General features: G+C 45.1%; 1 protein-coding gene across 1 annotated transcript; it reads left to right on the forward strand.

Annotated features, from left to right (window-relative positions):
• Window positions 1-1395: 1395 nt before the first annotated feature.
• On the forward strand, window positions 1396-19430 carry LOC131760783 (spermatogenesis-associated protein 31A6-like). The gene is made up of 4 exons (XM_059070901.2): window positions 1396-1503; window positions 14488-14545; window positions 15123-15183; window positions 15412-19430. The coding sequence occupies exon 4, from the start codon at window positions 15479-15481 to the stop codon at window positions 19355-19357; it is 3879 nt and encodes a 1292-aa protein (XP_058926884.2). The 5' UTR covers window positions 1396-1503; window positions 14488-14545; window positions 15123-15183; window positions 15412-15478; the 3' UTR covers window positions 19358-19430.
• The last annotated feature ends 2332 nt before the right edge of the window (window positions 19431-21762 follow it).

The following is a 21762-nucleotide window of genomic DNA, read 5'->3' on the forward strand; positions in this document are numbered from 1 at the left end:
AACTGGTGGCTCTTAGACACAGAAACATACCTGCCCCTAGCAGCAGCCTTGCTTTAGAAAGTCATTCAGATGAACATGTAGATAATGAAAATAGGTCAGTATTTGATGTGATACTTTTTAGGGACGACTCTTCTGTGTGCCGGGCACTATAAGGAATAGAGATCTGAATTGAGCATCGTTGTTGACATTTAGAAACTTTACAGTTGAGTTGAGAAAGAAGAGCGGTAATAGCCTGAAGAATTAGGTAAGTCATACGAGAAATCAAAACAGGAGATATCACAAGAAGAGGCGAATAATTCACAAGGAAAGTAATGGAACAACTAGGGCTTCAAACACTTAGACTAAGCAAGATACCACTCCAGGCTAGTGTGGGAATGCATCACGGACTAGTAAGTATTGATATATAGAAAGAGGAGGGATATCCTAAAAGCTTAGGATGAGGCGAGCAAAAAAATCATAAAGCCAGAAAGATAAGAGGGTGGTTCAGCGAACATGGTGGGAACCAGAGAAATTCAGGATCTGAGAGATCGGTGTATGCTTCCAAACAGGTAGGTTGAGATCAGATTGTGAAGTCTTGCTTGTCAGACTGAGGAGCTTCATTAACGTTTTTCTAGTAGCCAGTAACAAGTTCTCAGTTCTGCTACCAGATAGGACATAGCAGATGGCAGAAAGCCATTACTTCCACTGAAACAGCTTAAAAAGATACATAAATTTTTAAAAATCTCTTTTTAATGGAAGCAAAGAACTAAAATTACAGACCGAGGGGAGCCCTTCCTACATGAGCTGAGATGGCCAACTGTGTACTTCTCTGGGAGCATTTGTCAAGTCTAGGCCAAGGCTGAAAATTCGGGTAGCATCAGCAGCGGGGCCCTCCTAGGGGAAGGGAAGGAAACCAGCGGAGCACCTGACATGTAGGCCAGTGTGACCAACCGGGGTCTGTAAATAGCCCTGATGTGTGGCTGGTTTTCCTCGCGGGATGTGTGCTGAGTGATGAGGGGGCATGGTAGGCTAGAGGACTGAGACTTCTAATCATCAAATCACGTTTAAAAGGAAGCTAAGTAACAGAACATTGGTTTCCCGAGGGCAACACCAATTTTCTGTGGTAGGAAAAAATGTTTATGACAGCTGAAAAAAATCCTGTTTTAAAGTTTTAAACGAGATTTAGAAAATTTGTCACCAGGAGGCAGGGAGAACGCAAGGAGGAGTGCAGACCGTGATAAATGAGGATGGTTGTACTACGAATGAATCACAGAACCACACTGCAGGGGGTGGGAAGGAAGGGGATGACCTAAGTCACTCTGGAAGTGGGTTCTCACTGGACACCATAAGGCAGTAGACAAAAAGAATACTATACAAATAGTGTACTCTAGTTGGTAATTTCTTGTTTTGCTTTCACAGGGGTATGTGTTAGCAGCTCTGAAACTACGACCAAGAAAATATATTGCAGATAACGAAAGCCTGGCTTCTCCCTGTCAGAGAAGGAAGTTTACCAACAGGAAAAAGGTACGGACTGTATAATAATGACCCTGTGTGCTGGAATGGCATTCAAGGTTTCAGTATGAACGCATAGATACAGGGAGGAAAAAGAAAAAATTGCGTGTGTGTGCGCGCGCGTGCATGCATATTCAAGGATCAGGGTATACGCAGTCAACCTTGTAACCCTCCCAATGGCCAAAGCTAGCATGCTTTGAGCAACAAAATAATGACAGTGTTGGATTTCAGTCCCTCGATATATATCTAGATACCGATATCTATAACTATGTCTAGATATATATGCATCCCCTGGAGTCTATATGGATATCTATAAAGTGCATAAATGGGGAAGAAGGGACAACTCTTCCCTTCCAGAGGATTCCAGTTAGCAGAAGTAGAAGGAACGAAGGAAATAGAAGGTCACGGTTAGAACAACTTCGTGATAATTGTTGTAGGCATAATGCACAGTGGACGCTAACATTGAGGGATAGTACTTTAAGAAGAAGCAGAGTATTTGTACAGTGTCAAAGTGTTGTCTCTCAAATAAGTATTTATTAATTACAAGGAGAAAAATAGGAACTTAATAGACAGGAAACTTGGCAGAAACTACCTGAACCAAGGATCAAGTCGCTAGTAATAGGACTTAGTGACCTATTGTTCCCCCTGTTAGTATGCATTAAGAAGGGCAGTAATGCATAACATCGCTCTAATCTTGAGAAAACACTAGAAAACCCCGGATTGGCGGACATTCTACAAAACCTGTAGCCAGTGTCATGGTCAAAAGTGTCAAGGTCATGAAAGACAAGAAGAAATTGAGGAAGCATCACAGATTGGAGGAGGCTAGAGAGGCAAGGCAACCAAACACAATGTGGGATCCTGGATTAGACCTCGGGCAGAATAAAGGACAATAGTGGAAAAATGATAAAATCCCAAAATGTTGATATGTAAAAGCCCAGAATATTTGGGATTTCATCACGCTGTACATGAGAGAGGACCCAAGCCTTACATTAGTGTTTGGATTGTAAAATGTGGACTTTGTTCGGTGTCCTTGCGGAGTTACTAAAGATTACAACGTATTTCAAACTGCCAAGAAAATAGAGGGGATTTCCTAGAAAAATTTATCTGAATTGGAAATAAAGGTGTACCTTTTCCACTGTCCCGATAATGCTGCCCACTGCTTGTAACCTATGTAGGCCTTAGAGAAGGGAGGGAGGGAGGGAGGGAGGGAGGGAGGGAAGGAAGGGGAAAGAGTCAAGGAGAGAAGGAGGAAAGGACAGAAGGAAGGAAAGAAAGGAAAGGAAAGAAGGAAGTACATCGTTGAGATCTCTGAGGTGTCCCATTACTTATCTTCTGTGTGGCTCAGCCTCATTAGGCTAACACAGTCTTACAAGTTACTGTAAAATGGTTGATTTTTGTCTTCATCGAGTGACCTTGGAAACTCCAAGGCCTGTCGCAAGTGAAGGGGAATTTCAATTCCAGCACCATGAATGTTTTCTAGAAAGACTCACTGCTCATCTTGAAGCACTATACACTTGACCCTTGCACAATGTGGGAGTTGGGGCGCCCCCCTTCCCCGCCAGGGAAAATCACAAACAAAGTTCTTCTATCCCTAAATCATCTGTCAGCTCAGACTTCTATAAAAGAGGGAAGCATTTTTGTGTGTGTGTCAGCCCCTTAACGAGATAAAAGTTAATTTTATTCTCTGCTAATAACGTTGGACGTGATTCTGTGCCAACGTCCTAATCAAACAGTGTCTAAACAAAGGAATAAAGTAGTTCCTTGAAAACTCTAGGTTACAGATTTAATCTGTAAACCTAAATGAAATATTATGAGGCTCCATCAGCTTTGTGTATAGAGGGAAAGATACCTGTCTATTCTCAGTGCTACTTTTTCCTTTCTCTTTGCGGTGTCCCTGTATGTTGAACATCCAAATAATTTGTAATGATAAATAGTGCATGTTAATGAGTATTTTGGTATAATACATACTATTGAGGGTGGCACCATGAGAAATCATAATTTAGTAGGAACTGTCCATTGTGAGAGGCGGTACGGAGGACAGAGGATGCCGCTTTCAGGCGATCATAGTCACTACTGAGGTGGCAGAGGTTGTGTGCTGCCCTAGGGCGGGGCCGGTACCTCCTGTCATCACAGCGGGACTCAGAACAACCTTGGGGTATTGACAAATTATATGATGATGCTGCTGCATCCTCACAGCGTGACCCAGGCAACGTCCAGGACACTGGAACAAAAGCACAATGCGGTATAAACAACGTTGTGAGCTCATGCATGCTGGGGTTCCAAAACCGTGTGCTGCGGCGGCATTGCTAAGGACTAGCTACAGGGAGGGGGTCAGCTGTCCCTGAGCGAAGTGAGGGAGGATGGAAGCCCAGCTCTAAGGACCAGACAGCCCTCCTTCAGAGCCAGAAGTTTCCTTTCCTCCTCTTTTCCCCCAGAAACTTTGACCACCTCTGGGCAGAAGGGGAAAGGACAGGGCCAGTCTGTAATTGACCAGGCTTAGGTTCGGCAATGACTGTGCTTAAAACCAGAAGCCATGGGCAAGGTTGGGTTTTCCTGCTCAGAGCAAAAATGAAGGCTCTGTGTTGAGGTGAGTTCAGTTACAGGAAAAAAAAATATTTTGACATGCAGTTCTTAAATTTTTCTGTACTCATAGCACCTATTAATTTTTCTTGTAATGTGTTTTATGCTTGAAAAGGTCTTTCCCATCCTGATAGTTCTAGTCCAGTTTAATTACTTTTACACTGAGCACTTTAATCAAGTCAGAATTTATTCTGACGTATGTGATGTATGTGAGTTTGAGCTCTCATTTTGCTTTCTTTTCTTACATTAGTTGACCAATTTCCCTCATACAATCTTTTTTTTTCCCTAACAACATTATTGTGATATAATTCACGTACTGTACAAGTCGCTGTTTAATGTATACAACTGAATGGTTTTTAGAGTTGTGCCACCATCGCCACAGTCAACTTTAAGACATTATCACCATCCCCCAAAGAAACCCTGTCCCCTTTAGCATCTACTCCCAATTCCTCCCTTGGCCTCTCCCCCTCAGGCCTGTCACAACTGACTGTTGAGCTACTTTTTTCTCTAGAGGTTTACAGAGTGTAGACACTTCGTATGAAGAGAGTCATACAATATGTGGTCTTTTGTATCTGCCTTCTTCCCTCCCTGACCATAATGTCTTTAAGGTTCATCACCTTTGTAATACATATCAGTACTTTATTCTTTTTAATGGCCAGATGATATTCCATTGTACAAATACACCACATTTACCTATCGGTCAGTTATTTCCAATTTTTGGAGCTTTATTATGGGTTTGATTTGAGTTACTCCCACTTTTTGGTTCTTATAAATAATGCTGCTGTGAACATTCACGCACAAGTTTCTGTGTGAACCTGTTTTCGTTTCTCTTCGGTCCATACCGAGGAGTAGAATCACTGGGTCATATGGTAACCCATACATGGAACCTTTTGAAGAACTGTCAGACTGTTTTCCAAAGTGGCTAGACCATTTTACATTCCCGTTTGCAAAGTATTAAGGTTCCAATTTCTCCATGTCCTCATCAACACTTGCTACTATCTCTCTTTGTGATTAGCATTTCCCCAATGACTAATGATGCTAAATATCTTTTCCTGTTGTGGATATACATTTGTCCGAGCACCATTTGTTGAAAACACTGGCACCCCTTTGAATTGTCTTGGTACCCTGTTGAAAATCAATTGATTGTAAATGTGAGAGCTTATTTCTGGACTCTAAATTCTATTCCATCTATCTATATATCTATTCTTTTTTTTTTTCCACACAGTGGCCTGTGGGATCTTCGTTCCCCAACCAGGGATCAAACCCGGGCCCTTGGCAGTACAAAGACTCTCGGAGTCCCAACCACTCAACCACCAGGGAATTCCCTATATATCTATGCTTATGTAAATACCACCAAGGAATTCCCTATATATCTATGCTTATGTAAATAACATATTGTCTTAATTACTGTAGCTTTGTAGTAAGTTTTAAAATTAAGAAGTGTGATTCCTCAACCTTTATTCTTCTTTTTCAATATTGTTTTGTCTATTCTGGATTCCTTAAGTTTGTACACAAATTTTAGGATCAGCTTATCAAATTCTGCAAAAATGTCATCGAGATTTTGATAAGGATTGTACTGAATCTGTACTGATCAATTTGGAGAGTATTGCCATCTATAAATATTGTCTTCCAGTTTGTGAACGTGAGATACTTTCAAACTTATCTAGTTCTTTAATTTCTTTCAACACTGGTAATTTTCAGAGTATAATTTTTGCATTTCTTTTGTTAAAATTATTCCTATTTTATTCTTTTTCTGCATCTATTCAGATGATCATATGGGGTTTTTTTGTTTGTTTTTTTGTTTAATATCTTTATTGGAGTATAATTGCTCTATAATGTTGTGTTAGTTTCTGCTGTACAACAAAGTGAGTCAGCTATGTTTATCCCCATATCCCCTCCCTCCTGTGCCTCCCTCCCACTGTCCCTATCCCACCCTTCTACATCATTACAAAGCATTGAGCTGATATCCCTGTGCTATGCAGCAGCTTCCCACTAGCCATCCATTTTACATTTGGTAGTATATATATGTCAGTGCTACTCTCTCACTTCGTCCCAGCCTCCCCTTCCCACCCCACCCCTGTGTCTTCAAGTCCATTCTCTACATCTGTGTCTTTATTCCTGCCCTGCCACTAGGTTCATCAGTACCATTTTTTTAATGTTTCATATACGTGTGTTAGCATCCAGTATTTGTTTTTCTCTTTCTTACTTACTTCACTCTGTATGACAGACTCTAGGTCCATCCACTTCACTACAAATAACTCAATTTTGTTTCTTGATATGGCTGAGTACTATTCCATTGTATATATGTACCACATCTTCTTTATCCAATCATCTGTCAATGGACAGTTTAGGTTGCTTCCATGTCCTGGCTATTGTATATAGTTAGTTCTGCAATGAACTCCATACTGTTTTCCATAAAACTCCATACTGTTTTCCATAATGGCTGTATCAATTTACATTCCCACCAACAGTGCAGGTGGGTACCCTTTTCTCCACACCCTCTCCAACATTTATTGTCTGTAGATATTTATTTGATGATGGCCATTCTGACTGGTTTGAGGTGACACCTCATTGTGGTTTTGGTTTGCATTTCTCTAATGATTAGATCATATGGTTTTTATTCTTCAATTTGCTCATGTGATGTATCATATTGATTGATTTGCATATGCAGAAGGATCCTTGCGTCCCTGGGATAAATCCCACTTGATCATGGTGTCTGATTCTTTTAATGTGCTATTGGACTTGGTTTGCAAGTATTTTGTTGAGGATTTTTGTTTCTATGCTCATTCATGATATTGTCATTTTATTTTATTGGCATTCCCCATGAGGTGTTTGTTTGTTTGTTTGTTTGTTTTGGGGTGTTTTTTTTTGCGGTACACAGCCCTCTCACTGTTGTGGCCTCTCCCGTTGCAGAGCACAGGCTCCAGACGCATAGACCGAGCGGCCATGGCTCATGGGCACAGCCGCTCCGCGGCATGTGGGATCTTCCCAGACCAGGGCATGAACCCATGTCCCCTGTATCGGCAGGCGTACTCCCAACCACTGTGCCACCAGGGAAGCCCTCCCATGAGGTTTTTCTTATAGCAGTCTATATATATATATATATATATATGTATATATATTTATATTTATATTTATATGTTTATACACACACACACACACACACACACACATATATATATATATATATATATATATATATATATATACACATATATATACACACAAAGTGGTTTTATGCTCCTGGCCTCTTTTTTTTTTTTTTTTTTTTGCAGTACACAGTCCTCTCACTGTTGTGGCCTCTCCCTTTGCGGAGCGCAGGCTCAGCAGCCATGGCTCACGGACCCAGTCGCTCCGCGGCACGTGGGATCCTCCCGGACCGGGGCACGAACCCGTGTCCCCTGCATCGGCAAGCGGACTCTCAACCACTGCACTACCAGGAAAGCCCTGCTCCTGGCCTCTTAATTTCAAATGCAATTTCCATTTCTTTCATTTGTACTTTTTGGGGTCTTAGTATAGATATCTGCTACCTCTTTCCTTAGTGTATGCTAGCTGTTATCACCTTGATGGGGGTTTGACTGGTGTTGCGGTGACCAGAGCCTGCTCTGGATATTGAGTGGGGCATTTCCTTTCCTCTGTGGTTGTCATTGCCTTGTCAGGGTTGGGTTCTGATCCCTAGTCGTTCGAGTAGAGGCCCTCAGATCTGTTTCTTAGCTGTGTTTCTGATCTGTGGTGTGAGGTAGAGAGGATTGGAGCACTCCCACTGGGAAAGAAGCCACTGAGTATTCCTCCTCTGGAGGTGTTCACCTGTGGGTATGCTCTGTTTTGTCTCCTTTCATCCATTGTGTGGGCTCACAAAGTACACTGTTGTTGGTACTGCTCTCAGTCCCACCTTAACCATGGTTATGCTGGCAACTGGCCCTGGTGACTCAGGGATCATTTTCACCAGGCCACGGGCCCAGATCCACTGAGGTCAGGTCCCAGGACTGCAGTAATTGTGTACCTGGACCCACTATGTGAGATATGGAGGCAGCTCAGACTCTGGCCTGGCCAAACCCCAGCATGTACATGCCCACAAAACCCACAGCTGCTAAAGCCAGACCTATCTCAGCTGCAGGAGCACTTGTCCATTGGGATGTTTCCAGGTGCTGAATTTAGGAAGCCATCAGAGGAAGTGTAATGCCATGATTTGCACAGCCATGAGGAGAGATTTCAGCTCTTCTTCCTTAGTTGCATGTTCCCTGGAACTCAGCTGTGCTTTCAGTCCCATCTCTGCATGTGGGCTACCCACTGGCGTCTGTTCCCAAGGCTGCTGGAGCACACGAGCTTGTCAGGCAGGACGATGTAGAGGCGGCAATCAGGGCAGGCAGGCTGCCCAGGTGAGAGCGTGCTGGGTGGCTATGGGATGCGCAAGCCTGTCAGGCAGGAGGGAGTCAAGATGGCAAGCTGGGCAAATGGGCCACCCAGGCAGGAGAGTGCTGGGGTGATGATGGCTGGGGACATGTGAGCCACTCTGGCAGGAGCCCTTCCTACTGCCTGTGGAGGCAGGGGCCAGTGCTTGAAGAGAGAGGCTGCAGTGGTGGTCCCACCCTTTGTACATCACTCAACAATGGCACTTTGCTTCTATGGTGGTCTGAACTTCCTCCAGGAGCATTCCTTGTTGTGGAGCTCCTCACTCCTATCCCCTTGAGCTGTCTCCTCACAGCCAACATCATTCCCCTTCCTGGGTCTGCTCTTCAAACCCCACATTCCAACATTCAGCCCCCATGTGCACCAGTGGTCACCAGTAGCTGGGGCATGCAGAGCTGTGGCCAGACCATTTGTGTAGGCCTCACTCTCTCCCATCTGCCACAGACTGGTTGCTGCACTATTCTCTGAGCCACCAAATTTCTCCTGCCCCAGCTTCTCTCCCTGCTGCTTTCCCAGATGCAGGAACCTCTTCTCACCTTCAGCTCCCCCCACCCCACAGGGTCACAGGTCACGTCCCACTTCATCTGCTCTTCCTTTTCCCTTCTTCTTTCTTTCGTCCTACCTGGTTACATGGGGATCTTTCTTGTCCTTTCAGGTGCCTGAGGTCCTCTGCTAGTGTTTATCAGGTGCTCTGTGAGAATTGTTCCATTTGTAGATGTATTCTTGATGCATTTGTGGGGAGAGATATGAACTCATCTCCTACTCCATTCTTCCTACTCCTCCGTCTTCTTTTTTTTTTCTTTTTTTTTTTTTTTCGTACGCAGGCCTCTCACTGCTGAGGCCTCTCCCGTTGCGGAGCACAGGCTCCAGACGTGCAGGCTCAGCGGCCATGGCTCACGGACCCAGCCGCTCCGCAGCATGTGGGATCTTCCCGGACCGGGGCACGAACCTGTGTCCCCTGCATCGGCAGGCGGACTCTCAACCACTGCACCACCAGGGAAGCCCAGAATTATGTTTTATTTGGCAGATTTTCTGAGGACTTAAGCCCAGAACACAGCCTGTCAGATCACTCTGAGAAACTGCTCAGAAGACCTAAGGGAAGAGTCAACAAAAAACAGGTAGTCAGAACATCAAAAGATTACTATTAATTAAAGAAAACTAGACATCTCAAGTTAAGGACTTTAGCACTTTTCTGTGTATAAGAAGATGAAAGAATCTGGGTTCCTTGAAATCATTCCTTTGATATGCACCTTAACTCTAGAATCAGTACCCTGTTTTTCTCCATCCAGAATCCCCTCAGGGTGCACAGTTGAGGATTCCTGCTTTGATATCTGACTTGACGGCTGCAACATCCTTTGTTTACTGATATGGCAGGGAACATTTTTCATCCACGGTAAGAAATTGAGGAGAAAATTAAGATAATTCATGATATAAAACCATTACAATATTAAAAATTCCCAACTGTCAAACAAACATAAGTACCCTTGACCTGTAAAATGGAAGATGCCAAAGAAGGGAAAAAAAGAAACAATAAAGAAAATGTAGAAAATAAAGCATAAAATAAGATGGCAGAAATCAATAACCATAGAACAATAATTAAATAAATCAAGATAAATGTTATAAGATTTTTAAATTTCAAAAAAAAGAACCCATCAAACAAAGCATATTGAAAATAAAGTAATAGTGAAAATTTAGAGAGCAAATATGAATGCAAAGAAGACCTGTTAGGTGGTTAGTCAGACATTAGCAGCAAGGAGGTGACAGTGATGAGAAAGACAAGAAGAAGAAATTGAGTCGCACACCCAACCATCTGGGGACTATTCCAGACATTAGCAGTGAGGAGGTGACAGTGGCGAGAAAGAAAAGAAAAAGAAATCAAGTCATACCCAGCCATCTGGGGACTCTCCCTTGACTGCACCCAGAACGGGAGAAACTATGGTAGTGTGGTGGGCAGCTTATCATGATAAAGAGAGGCACAGTAACACGAGGGGACTTCTCCAGGCTGTGCATGCCCAGACCAGACAGGTGTATAACCTATAGTAAATCCAAACTCATTATACCCTAATTACAATAAATTACATGTGGTTTTGCCCTTCCCCCCACCCAGTAGGAATTTCTTGGGTCTTCAAGGGTGAGAGCATGCACAGCAGTAAACTTGTTACATAGCTCAGGACTGTAAATCAAATAATGATCCCCTATCACTCACCCCCACCTCGCTGCAAAATGCTCCTTAAAAGTGCTCTTAAGCCTTTATAGGAATGCTGCTTTCAATTTGCAGAAACAGCCCTCCTCCCACCCCACCCCCGCCCCGAGAGTGTACCTTTGCTTCGATATACTTTGCTTTGGGCTTACTTCACTTCGCTGAATCAGCCCGTTCTCAGAAACAGCCTGCTCTTTCTCTCTCCTTCTCTCTCTCCCTCTCTGAGAGTGTACCTATGCTTAAATAAACTTTGCTTTGTGCTTAAGCTTAACATGCTAGTTTGCAATCCTTTGCTTCCTATCATGGAACCAAGATAGCTGGTCCAGGCCTTCCACTGACCTCCTCCGTTGAAGCTATTTTGTTACAAAGCATGCTCACCCGGTGACAGACCTAAGTCTAAATTTTGATAAAAGGTTGAATTAAGGTGAGAATATCATATGGGAGGAAAAGACTGTAGGAAAAATAGTAGATGTAGAAGATATGTTTGTGAAAGTGCACATTCATGGCAATATAGCCAAATAAACTCACATTCCCATTTTCCCACTAAAACTGTATAAAATTATGACCAACAAGCAGAGAATACACATTATTTTAAAGCCCTCATGGGGCATTAAGACAAATTTACCATGTGAATCCTTCAGTGAATCCTGTGTTACTGCTAAGGGATAGAGAGTGGCATCATAAGGGAATTTTGTATAAGACTCAAAGCTCCCTTTCTATATGGTTCAGGCTGGACTTGAAGCTTCAGGGGCCTGGGAGGATGGGGCAGGGAAGGCAAGGCACACTCAGAAAAGAGAATACATATATAACACACTAGGGATATCTGAAGAGGCTGCTCAAGACCTTGCTTAGCCCCAAGGGTTTGACCCCTAGTCCTACTCTTCACCCTACAGCCCTTTAGGGTCAGGATCTTGGCTCATTCTAACCCATTCCTAGTTTCTGGGTATAGTATGAGTGCACATGTCTGAATGTTCATGCCCTCTCAAAATTTACGTGTTGAAATCCTAACTCCTAAAGATAGGAGGAGGGGCCATGCAAAAGTGCTTATGAGCTTTCATGAATGGGATTAGTGCCTATAAAAGAGACTCTAGAGATATCTCTAACCTCCTCCCATCATATGAGGATACAGAGAGAAGGCTCCAGCTGTGAACCATGAAGAGAGCTCTCACTACAAGGTGACAATGTTGGTGACTTGATCTTGGGCTTCCCAGCCTCCAGAACTGTGATAATAAATGTCTGTTATTTTTAATCTACCCAGTCTATGGTATATTGTTATAGTAGCCCTAATGGATTAAGACCACATATTTCAAAATTTATCTGGAGAGTGGGGACTGTCTTATCGTTGCAAACTAAGAAGTTGGGTTGCGACAACATATGAAAGATTTTTTTTAAGTAGAAAATTATGCATTATTGGATTTGAAAGTACTAGATTGGTTAAGGAAAGATGAGTATGTGTGTGTGTTTGCAGTGTGTCCCAAAAGTTTTTGTGTGGTTTAAAGATTTACTAACTCCAGAATTATAAATGCTACAAACTTACAAAAATATCATTTGAAGGTTTTAACTGTTACCAGATGCAAGTCTGTGTGCCTGATGCACAGTGAGGCTAAATACTGAAACATCAGAGTTTGGAGCAGAGAAAGGTTTACACAGTGCCATGCAAGAAGACGTGGCTCATGCCCAGGAAAAACCCCAAACTCCCTGAAGGCTTTCAGCAAAGCCTTTTTAAAGGCAAGGTGAGGGAAGGGCATGGCTAATTGTTGCAAATATCTTGGTGTTTGATCCTTTGTTCCAGCAGCTGTCCAGATGGGTCAGATCCTGGTCAGGTCACATGTTCCTTTAAACCTCCAACAAAACAATTATTATTCTCTGTTCTGCAACTTTTTATCTCCATGAATGGGCTCTTAAAAGTCAGAGCCTTAGAAATAGGCTACCCTGTATATTTCAGGCTATAAGCAACATTGTTTTACAAAAAGTTCAGAGCCAGCCTGCCTCACAGGAATGGACAGAGTTAGCTCCGGCAGCAAAGCATAAAGATTAAAGTAAAAAAAAATCTAATGTGGAGTCAGATTTGTTCTTCCCTATTACATAACTACTTATAATTCTTTCATACTTATGAATTTTGAAAAATAATTTTAATTTTTGTGTGTAGGTCCCTCTTATAGAAAATGAGGCAAAACATACACTATTCAAAATTCACAAAACTAAATAAATGTAAAAGAAATTCCAGTTCTATCCCTGGGTTTATACAAGACACAAACATGATGTGGGAAAGTTGGAGCTGAAGACAAAGGAAATCCTGAGTGTAAAAATTTCTGTGAAATAGCCAATCTTCCAGGGTCAACTTAAGATTTTCAAGACTTATAAAATTGGTGGGCCTCAAGTAAGGATCTCTAATGGCTGAAGGAACCAGGTTCCAGATGGAATGAATAAAAAATTGGCTAAGGTCTCTCTGACAGGATGAGAGTAGTTGGAAGGAGGGATCTGGAAGCCCCAGGAGGGTGCAGGTGTCTGTGGGGCTGGATGGGAAGGAGGGTCAGTGATTCAGCCTATTTCTCTTTTTTTTAACATCTTTGAGTATAACTGTTTTACAATAGTGTGTTAGTTTCTGCTTTACAACAAAGTGAATCAGTTATACATATACATATGTTCCCATAACTCTTCCCTCTTTTGTCACCCTCCCTCCCACCCTCCCTATCCCACCCCTCTAGGTGGTCACAAAGCACAGAGGTGAACTCCCTGTGCAGCCTATTTCTCTTATTGTCCCCTCCCCCACACTCAGGAGCCCTTTGTGACAAGGCCACAGCTCTGTGATGCAGTTCTGGGGTTCTGCCATCAAGTGAACTCCCAGTGCTCTGTTGCCTGAGGGCAGCAATGCAATTCAGAAGATGGAGAATCTCTTTTCTTTGAAAAACATTGTTTCTTTCTGGCTGAGATCCAGCCCAACTTCCTGGGTGATTGATATCATCCTTGCCTTCCTGTGTGGACTGGGGCTCTTCCTAATATTACTCCCCTGCTTCCAGAGTAATCCATCCTTAGCACCACCTAGGAAACATAGAAACATCAAGAAGGTAAAAAACTTTTGGCTTAATCCCAGCAGAGATTATCTCTTTTTTTCTTATTCTTATTTCCACTTTTCTAAACCACCTAGAGAGACTCCTGAGATGGGAACTCAGAAAAGTATAGAATATCATCCTAGGGAAAAGCCAGGCCAGAGAGGGGTTAAAGTGGGCATGAGGATTTCTAGCCCAAGATCTTAGACCAGGAGTTCAGGTATGGTAGAGGGCTCCAGGACAAGTCCCAAATGCAGTGACTAATGGTCAAGGACTGGATTACTAAGAGTTCAATCTCTGCAGGAAGGCTGAACCCTGAGCCCTGGTTCGCCAGCCACCTTCCCACAGCGGGTGTCTTAAGTGAGACTTTCCTCTGTGTTGGGGCTGATCTAAGGGCAATGCTGAGCCCCTGAGAGCCTCAGAGCAGAGGCTGGAGTGGAGGTCTGGCCTTGGGAAGCAGAATCGTATCTGACAAAGCTCACATGGGCATTTAGGTCTGAGAATGTGTGTGTTTCTTGATCAGAGGAACAGTGAGAGAAGAAATCTATGGTGATTAAAACTTAAAAAACCCTTTGCACTCTTCAAAGAAGAAAAACTGAAAATATTGTTATCCATTTTAAAAATAAGTAAAAGAGGAAAAAAACCCACAGAGTTTTAGTTAAATGTAGAAAGTCATGTTGTTCATGAACACAGCTTGCCTAGATAGAGGACAGTGAGAGTTGGGAGTTAGCCCCTCATTTTTTTCTTACCTCTCAGCATCAAGTATATCTGAAGGGGAGGAGCAGGAGTAGGAAGAAAAGTAGATCTTTGAAAGGTAAGCCTTTGCCATTCATCCCTGCATGCCCCCGAGAGTTAGCTTCCATCTCTCCTAACCCTGAGGGCCCAGCTTCACGGCTTCTGAGGATGCCAGTGGCAGAGCTTATTCTTCAGGAAACAGAGCCTTGAGGAGGCTCCTTGGAAGGAGATCAGAGCCCAGATACTTCCCAGAAATTTGTGCTTAGAATGAAGCCATGAGGACCTAGAAATGGGGTGTGTGGACTGTGGTGGACCATTGGTGCCTGAGTTGGGAAGTAGGACCTCCAAGTCCAACTGTGAACAAGTTGTTTAACTTTGCTCAGATTCCTCTGTGTGATGACCACTGACCTTTCACCCCTACAGGGCAGTTGTAAGGGCTACAGGGGTTAATTAACATGGAAGCACTTTGCAAAGGACAAACCCTTTTCAAGTGACCCTTACCATCACTGTCAGGGGCATGTGGCCTTGGACACTGATACTTGGGCTCCAGAATCTAATCCTCCAAAGATTTCCCTTAAAGGGCCATTGCACTCAGCCTCCTGAAAGACTCTTAGGCCTCTGCCTTCACCACCATGACCCAGTCTCCTGATTTCCAGCTTGCAGAGATTACCTGGAAGAACTGGAGGGGCCTCACACTCTGGTTTCATATCTGCAAAGGTAAAGAATATTTCCCCTTCTCTCCTGGGTCGTCCTTCCTCCCAGAGCCTATAATGTGACCCCAGTCCTGGGAGGGGGAGCCATGGGAGGACGTGGCTAAAGCCCTAGTGTGAGGGAGAGCAGGAGCATTATGAAGGCAGTGTGGGGGCAGAGGAGGGTTCTTGGGCTGCAGGTGCCCACCCCTGCCTGGCCTGTCCAGCTCTCCTGGTCCCATCTGCTCTCCTGCAGCTGCCTGGGGAGGCTCCCTGGCAAGGACGACTTTCATCAGCTCTCATGTCAAGACCCTCCTAGTGAGATGTGCAAAGCAGTGCCTGCTGGAGCCCACCAGCCATGCAGGGAGCCTGTTGAAGATACTGTTCCTGCCACGTCCCTATTGGCTCCTCTGACCAAGTGCCGTCTACATCTGGCCTCTTCCATTTCTCCAGGCCCAACGATCTCCCCAGTTTCTGTTCATCCACACACATCCTTGAGTGCCTCTCAGTCACCAGAACCTTTTCTTCCACTGGATAGTCTTTCACCCCTGCCACTTGCTCGTTCCTCTCCCCCATCATGTCCACCTGATTCAGAGGCCTCCCCTCTGACAGCCTCCTCTGCCCTACCACCACCTGACTCAATTCTGACTCTTACTCAGTGTGACTCTTCAATGGCACTACCACTGGGCACTGTCCCACAGAGCATGTCTCCACATACTCCTTGGTCAGCTTCTGTCGTCCCAGCCATCTCAGACCTTGGTCACTCACGCTGTCCCATTTCAGCCCTGTCCCGGTGGCAGGCAGCTGCCAAATCCTTGTGCCTATCAACCTCATCACAGTGCAAGTTCCAAAAAAAGCACCTTTCCCACAACCCACCAGAGGCCTCATCCTGGGTAGGCCCCACAGACAGACAAGTAGAGGTGAGTAACCCTCCTTTGCTCAGCTCTGATTACCTAGAGATACAAGTCACAAAGAGAGTTGAGATCAAGATTCAGAAGGAAAAAGAAAACAATGGTTCACATCTAAAACAAATGAGCCTAAACTGCCACCTGAATTCTTTGGGAAACATGCTGAAATCACTAGGTACTGAGCAGGACACTAGAACCCCCCAACTTTTCTGGAGCACAAAGGACAAACCAGAGCAGCTGCCTTGTCTTCAGCAGTGCTCATATCCCAAGGTCTTGGGGGACCATCTACAGCAGAAATATAACCAGTTTTTCTGGGGTCTCCCTTCCCTGCACAGTGAATCCTTGGTGGCTACCGCCTGGATCTCTGAGAGCTCTTCGGCACCACAGTCTCCTTCTTTCTTATTCAATGTAATTTTGAATGCCTGCCCAGTTGAAATGCTAGCTAAAATATCTCCACTGCTTTGCCAGTTCCAGCCCCTGTCCCATCTAGAGTTCCAGTCTCGACCCTTTATTCCAACAATACCTCAATTCCAGCCTCCACTTCTGGCTCAGGTCCAAACCCAGGCACATCTCATATCCTCTCTCCTAATCCTACCACCTTCTTCTCTACCCCAGATCAGGGCCTGTGGAGTACCTTGCCCTACAGCCCAGAGTAATGTACAATTTCTTACCCCAACTGAGATTCAACATTCAGAATTGTCCTTGTTGCAGAAGCAGCTAGAAAATGAGTGGACTTCATCTTCTGTAGTCAAAGGATCTCAGGAACTCTCTAGTGTCTTCACTTCCAACATTCCTGAGGACAGCTGGGCTGCCTCCTTCATTCCTGAGAATTTTCCAATCAGTCCTGAGCTCCGGAAGCAACTGGAACAACACCTCCACAAGTGGCTCATCCAACACCAGTGGGAGCTGCCGCAAAGGATCCAAGAGTCTTTAGAGATAAGGCAGCTTCAGGGAGAATTACCAGGGACATGCCAGGCAAAGGACAAGCATGGACCCTCACAGCCCTCTTCGTTTATAGGTGAGAGCAACAAGGATGCACAGAAAGTGGGGTTCCAGCTAAGTCAGAAACTGGGCAAGGGTCTGGGACATATTCTGGGGAAGGTCCCAAAAGATCTCTCCAGAAGCTCAGAAAGCTCCCTAGTGAAGTTTCAGGTGAAATCTGAGGAGTCAAAAGGTGACTTGAGGCTCTTGAGGAGTGACTCAGGAATTGATTTACTAAAGAGCTCAGACAAGAATCTAGAAAACATTTTGAAAGGCCATTTGGACAAAAAGTTGGGGCAGATCAATGAGGGTTTGATTCCCGTGAATGAGCATCAATCCTGCCTTGCTCTCGAGCATGCTTCTCCCAAGTCCGATATTCACATGGAAACCAGAAATCCAAGAATCTTGAAGGGTTGGGAACCCTGCGTGAACACCTCCCGTAGGGTTTCCTTCCTTGATGCAGACACTCAAGAGGTGCTGGAAGCACATATTATAAAGCTTCGGGTAAAGCACAGGTGGACCCTACCCCTCAAGGTCCTCAAGCCCATAAATCTCTTTAAGTTGAAAAAGTTTCAACCCTCCACCATTCTGCAGGTTGCCTTTTCCCCTTCAGCCACCTGTGTATCTGGGTCCCACTCGACAGTCAAGTTTGCTGAGTTCCCAGGAAAAACTCAGGCTCATTCAGGAGAGAAGGTGATAACAGAAGAGTCAGTTCCTACCCTGATGAGGCCTCTCCTTGTCCCCTCACCTGTGTGTAAGAAAATCCAGAGTGCCCTGGGAGGAATTCCATCTGGTGACTACCATGGGCCCTCAAAGTCTTCTCTGACTGGAGAGGAGGGCAGGCCACCTTCTCAGTCCCTCACACTCAGCCTTGTGGGCAGAACCTGGAAGAGTGAGACTGTGGAATGGGTCAAGAGGGACAGCCTAGAGCCAGGCCCAAGTTCAGCAATGGTCAGGAATGAGCCAAGAGAGGAGAGTGGTGGTCAGGCCTCACAAGACCCCTGCCATAGGGTAACAGTGATGGAGGTGAACTTAGGATCCCAATCTTTGAGAGGTGAAGAGGCCAGAGAGGCTGTGGGGGCCAAGGAGTCCCCTGCTCTTCAACCACAGTCTAGTGTTATCTTGGAAACAAAGGTATTGACAAAAGCCCAAACCACAAATGTACATATGAGGAGTTTAGAGGTGCCAGGGACCAGTAAAAGTTTCGTACTACCTAGAATGTCTGTTCTCCAACATCCAGGTGAGCCATGCCTTAACATGGAGGTTGCTAGTGAGCTTAAGTCCAAAGTAAAGGTACAGTCAGACAACCAGCTTCAGGACTTTCCCAAACACATGTTCCTTGCTGCAGACAACTTGGCTTCTCAGGTGCCTCAGTGCCATCCCCAGAGAGTCCCCACCAGAGACAGGTTAGCTTCCCAGGAGACAAGTGGCCTTATGGCAGCCCAAAGGAGCAACCTAGAGCAGCAGGAGCCCAAAACTTCAAAACTTCAGGACTCATGGAAGAGCCAGAGCAAGATTATTGCTCCTACTTACAAAAGAGAGGACTGTAGGAGGCATAAACCAAGAGATCATGAGGAAGGGTTTAAAGAATTAGGGACCTCTCAAGCTGGAAGTATGAGCCGCCTTGCCCAGGTCAGGGGAATAACAGACTCTGTTGGGAGAAAATGTCTCCAGCTCATGCCAGAGAAGAAACATAGCCCTCCAGAAAACCTCTTCAGAAAAAGGATGAGGCTATTTTTAAAGCGGATTTTCCCCAATGAAAAAGTCAATGGTCAGGATGCTCTGCAAAAATTCAAGCCCATATCAGCCACTGCCCAGAGTCACGGATCAGTCAAAAACAGATCAATCTTGAAGAGTGAGACTGCTGAGGGTCAGGCACTCATGACAGCTGTTGGACAGAACCCAGAAGAAAAAATAGCAGTTCATCATGGACTTCATGCCACAAAGTTAAATGAACACAAACAGGAATTCCAAGCCAAAGTATGTGGGTCTTTCTGCTACCATAGGCTTTCCTCCTACCCAGAGCAAGGGAGAATGATGGGTTATATAGACTGTAGTCATCAAGCCATCTCCAAGGACCAGAGTTGTTCTATCAGGGAAAGGGAAGTCAGACACAAACATAGTTTGAAAAATGTAAGATTCAATGATGAGCAGCTGGGCCTAAGGTGCCTCCCATCCTCGACCCCCAAGAAGAGTTTGTTTCCAGTTAGTACCTGCAAGTATGCACCAAGGATTCCAGATGCCCCAGCCCACCATCAACACTGTCCAAAGCATTGTCATCTTTGGGGAGGTGTCCTGCCTGGTCAACAGTAAAATTCTTCTTTAGTAGGAAAACATGTCTCCAAGTAAAAATTCAGTCCATGTAAATAAAATGATTTGCTCATTAGCACATCCAAGATATTTAATGTTCCTCAATACATATATATTTTTTTTTTTCTCATAAGAGCATAGTGTAATGGTTGCTGTCTGTGCTGTGCACTTTGTCTTCTAGAAGGGAGGGGCATGGAGGGAGGTTGACAGTAGCATCACAAGCTTGCCCCTTGTCTCGTGTCCCTTCATTGCACCTTATAATACTGTCATTACACAAACCCAAACTACTCTAACAATGAGATGGGAAAAACCTATGAAGCCCACACCCAAGGATCTGGTTCAACCAGTCTTTCTCCTTCTTCTATGCTACTTTGAACTTTATGCAACTCTAGTGGATAGGTTTACACGATAGGGCCGGACATTCTAATTCAGGCTCCAGGAAGTGTCAGAGCCAAGTGGATGGAAGTTTGGGGGGAATAGAGTATAGGCTCTGAGTTCAGAAGCAGGAGAAATCTTGCCCCTGGATCTCTTGGTAGGGAATATACAACATCTGCTCTTAAGAGCTCCTTCTCTCTCTGATGAAGGCTGGGATTGAGATGTGCCCTATGAACCCCTCTTAGCTTAGCCATAATAAAATGTGCAGCATCACCCTCCCTAACCCCTCTTTTTCCCACACTTTAAAGCAGCAGCAAGGATGGCATTTCCAGCTGTGTGTGTGTAGGTGGGGGGAGTATCAGGGAGGCTGCTGAGTGCTGTGTTGAGCCCAGTCCCATATAAATGAATGGCTATGTTCATGGGTCACCTACCTTCCACTCTATGTTAACCCCAGAGAAGGAGTTTTGGATGAATGGAATAGGGGTGTGACTGTGTGTAGTAACTATCTGATGGTCAAACACTGTGAATTTAGGGTGGGATGTAGTTGTAGAAAAAACGTTGGATCTGGCCTTCCCTGGTGGCGCAGTGGTTGAGAGTCCGCCTGCCGATGCAGGGAACACGGGTTCGTGCACCGGTCCGGGAAGATCCCACATGCTGCAGAGCGGCTGGGCCCGTGAGCCATGGCCACTGAGCCTGCGCGTCCGGAGCCTGCGCTCCGCAACTGGAGAGGCCACAACAGTGAGAGGCCCGCATACCTAAAAAAAAAACAACAACAACAAAAGTTGGATCCAAGGAAGGAGGCAAAGTGGTACCAGATTCCCATAAATGTGCAGTGAAAGAGCAGCCCCCTGACATACAATCACCATCTAAAGGCCTAAAGGGGAGGAAAAGTTAAGGGTCCAGTAGCTCATTATGGCCCCACCCCAGGGTCTCTACCCTATTCCAACTCTAAGATCACAGACCTAGAGAAAGCACCTTTAGGTCAAAACGGAAGGTCAAACTTATAGAAATAAAGCAAATCAGGGAAGGTTAATCTCTTAATACTATATTTAATAAGCTTACACATCATCACCTCTTGACTTTTAGAAAGGATAGCTTAACAATAGGTGTAAAAGCCAGGACTAGGGAACTAGGGATGTGACTCCTAGTCTGGTGACCTTCACATAAACACATGGCCCAAGGACTGTTTCAGGGGAGAGGTGGGGACTGGCTTGTGATTGGTAGTAAGCCTTGCCTGTCTCCCAGTCCTTGATCACCCCAGAGCCTGGCAGGTGAAGAAGCAATCAGATAGGATTTGTGTTGGTGGTAGTGTGGGGGTGACCTGTGCAAAATGGATGGGGCAGGGTTCAATACAGGGGTGTTCCACTGATCTGCTTCTAGCACAGCTTTTCTTGTCTCCTGACCCCCATCCATATGGGAAAGCAGGGAGATGAGGAAGAATTTCTCTAGAGTGATTTGGTGCTTTCTGCTATGTGCAGGGCACATGGTGGACACAGCTCCAGGTGGTGTCTTTCCCAATGTGGAGATTTCTGTTCCAGCTGATGCCCCGATCTAGATGACAACAGAAATGGACCCCATACCTGTCAGGGCCCTCAACATGTGGAAATGCTGGGACCTGGGGTGGAGGGGGCAGAGTGAGCACAGGACTGCTCACACCCCTGGTTTCTCCCTGGAGCCAGGCCCTACCTCTGGGCCCCAATTCCCAAGGCAGCCTCCAGAATGGGCAGAGCAGTGAGAGTGGAGCCAGGACTTGTGGGAGGGGTCGGTAACCAGAGGAAAGAGTTGACAGGGCTGGGACCTGAGCCTGGCTGCTGCTGGGTCGTCCTGGGGCACCCAGAAGTGGGTTCTGGGAATATGCGGAAGCTGGACTTGGACCCCCCTGGCTCCTGCTGAGAGAAGTGCCACAGACACGTGATGCTGATGGAACAGCAAGAAAACAAAAGAAGCAAGTCCCTTTGCCCTTCTCTTGCTGCTCCGTCTTCCATAAGGTACAGTAAGACAAGAAATTGAGAGACCAAAAGAAAAAAAGAAAT

Source organism: Kogia breviceps, chromosome 8 (genome assembly GCF_026419965.1).
Source record: "Kogia breviceps isolate mKogBre1 chromosome 8, mKogBre1 haplotype 1, whole genome shotgun sequence".
In the NCBI taxonomy this organism is placed as follows: Eukaryota; Metazoa; Chordata; class Mammalia; order Artiodactyla; family Physeteridae; genus Kogia; species Kogia breviceps.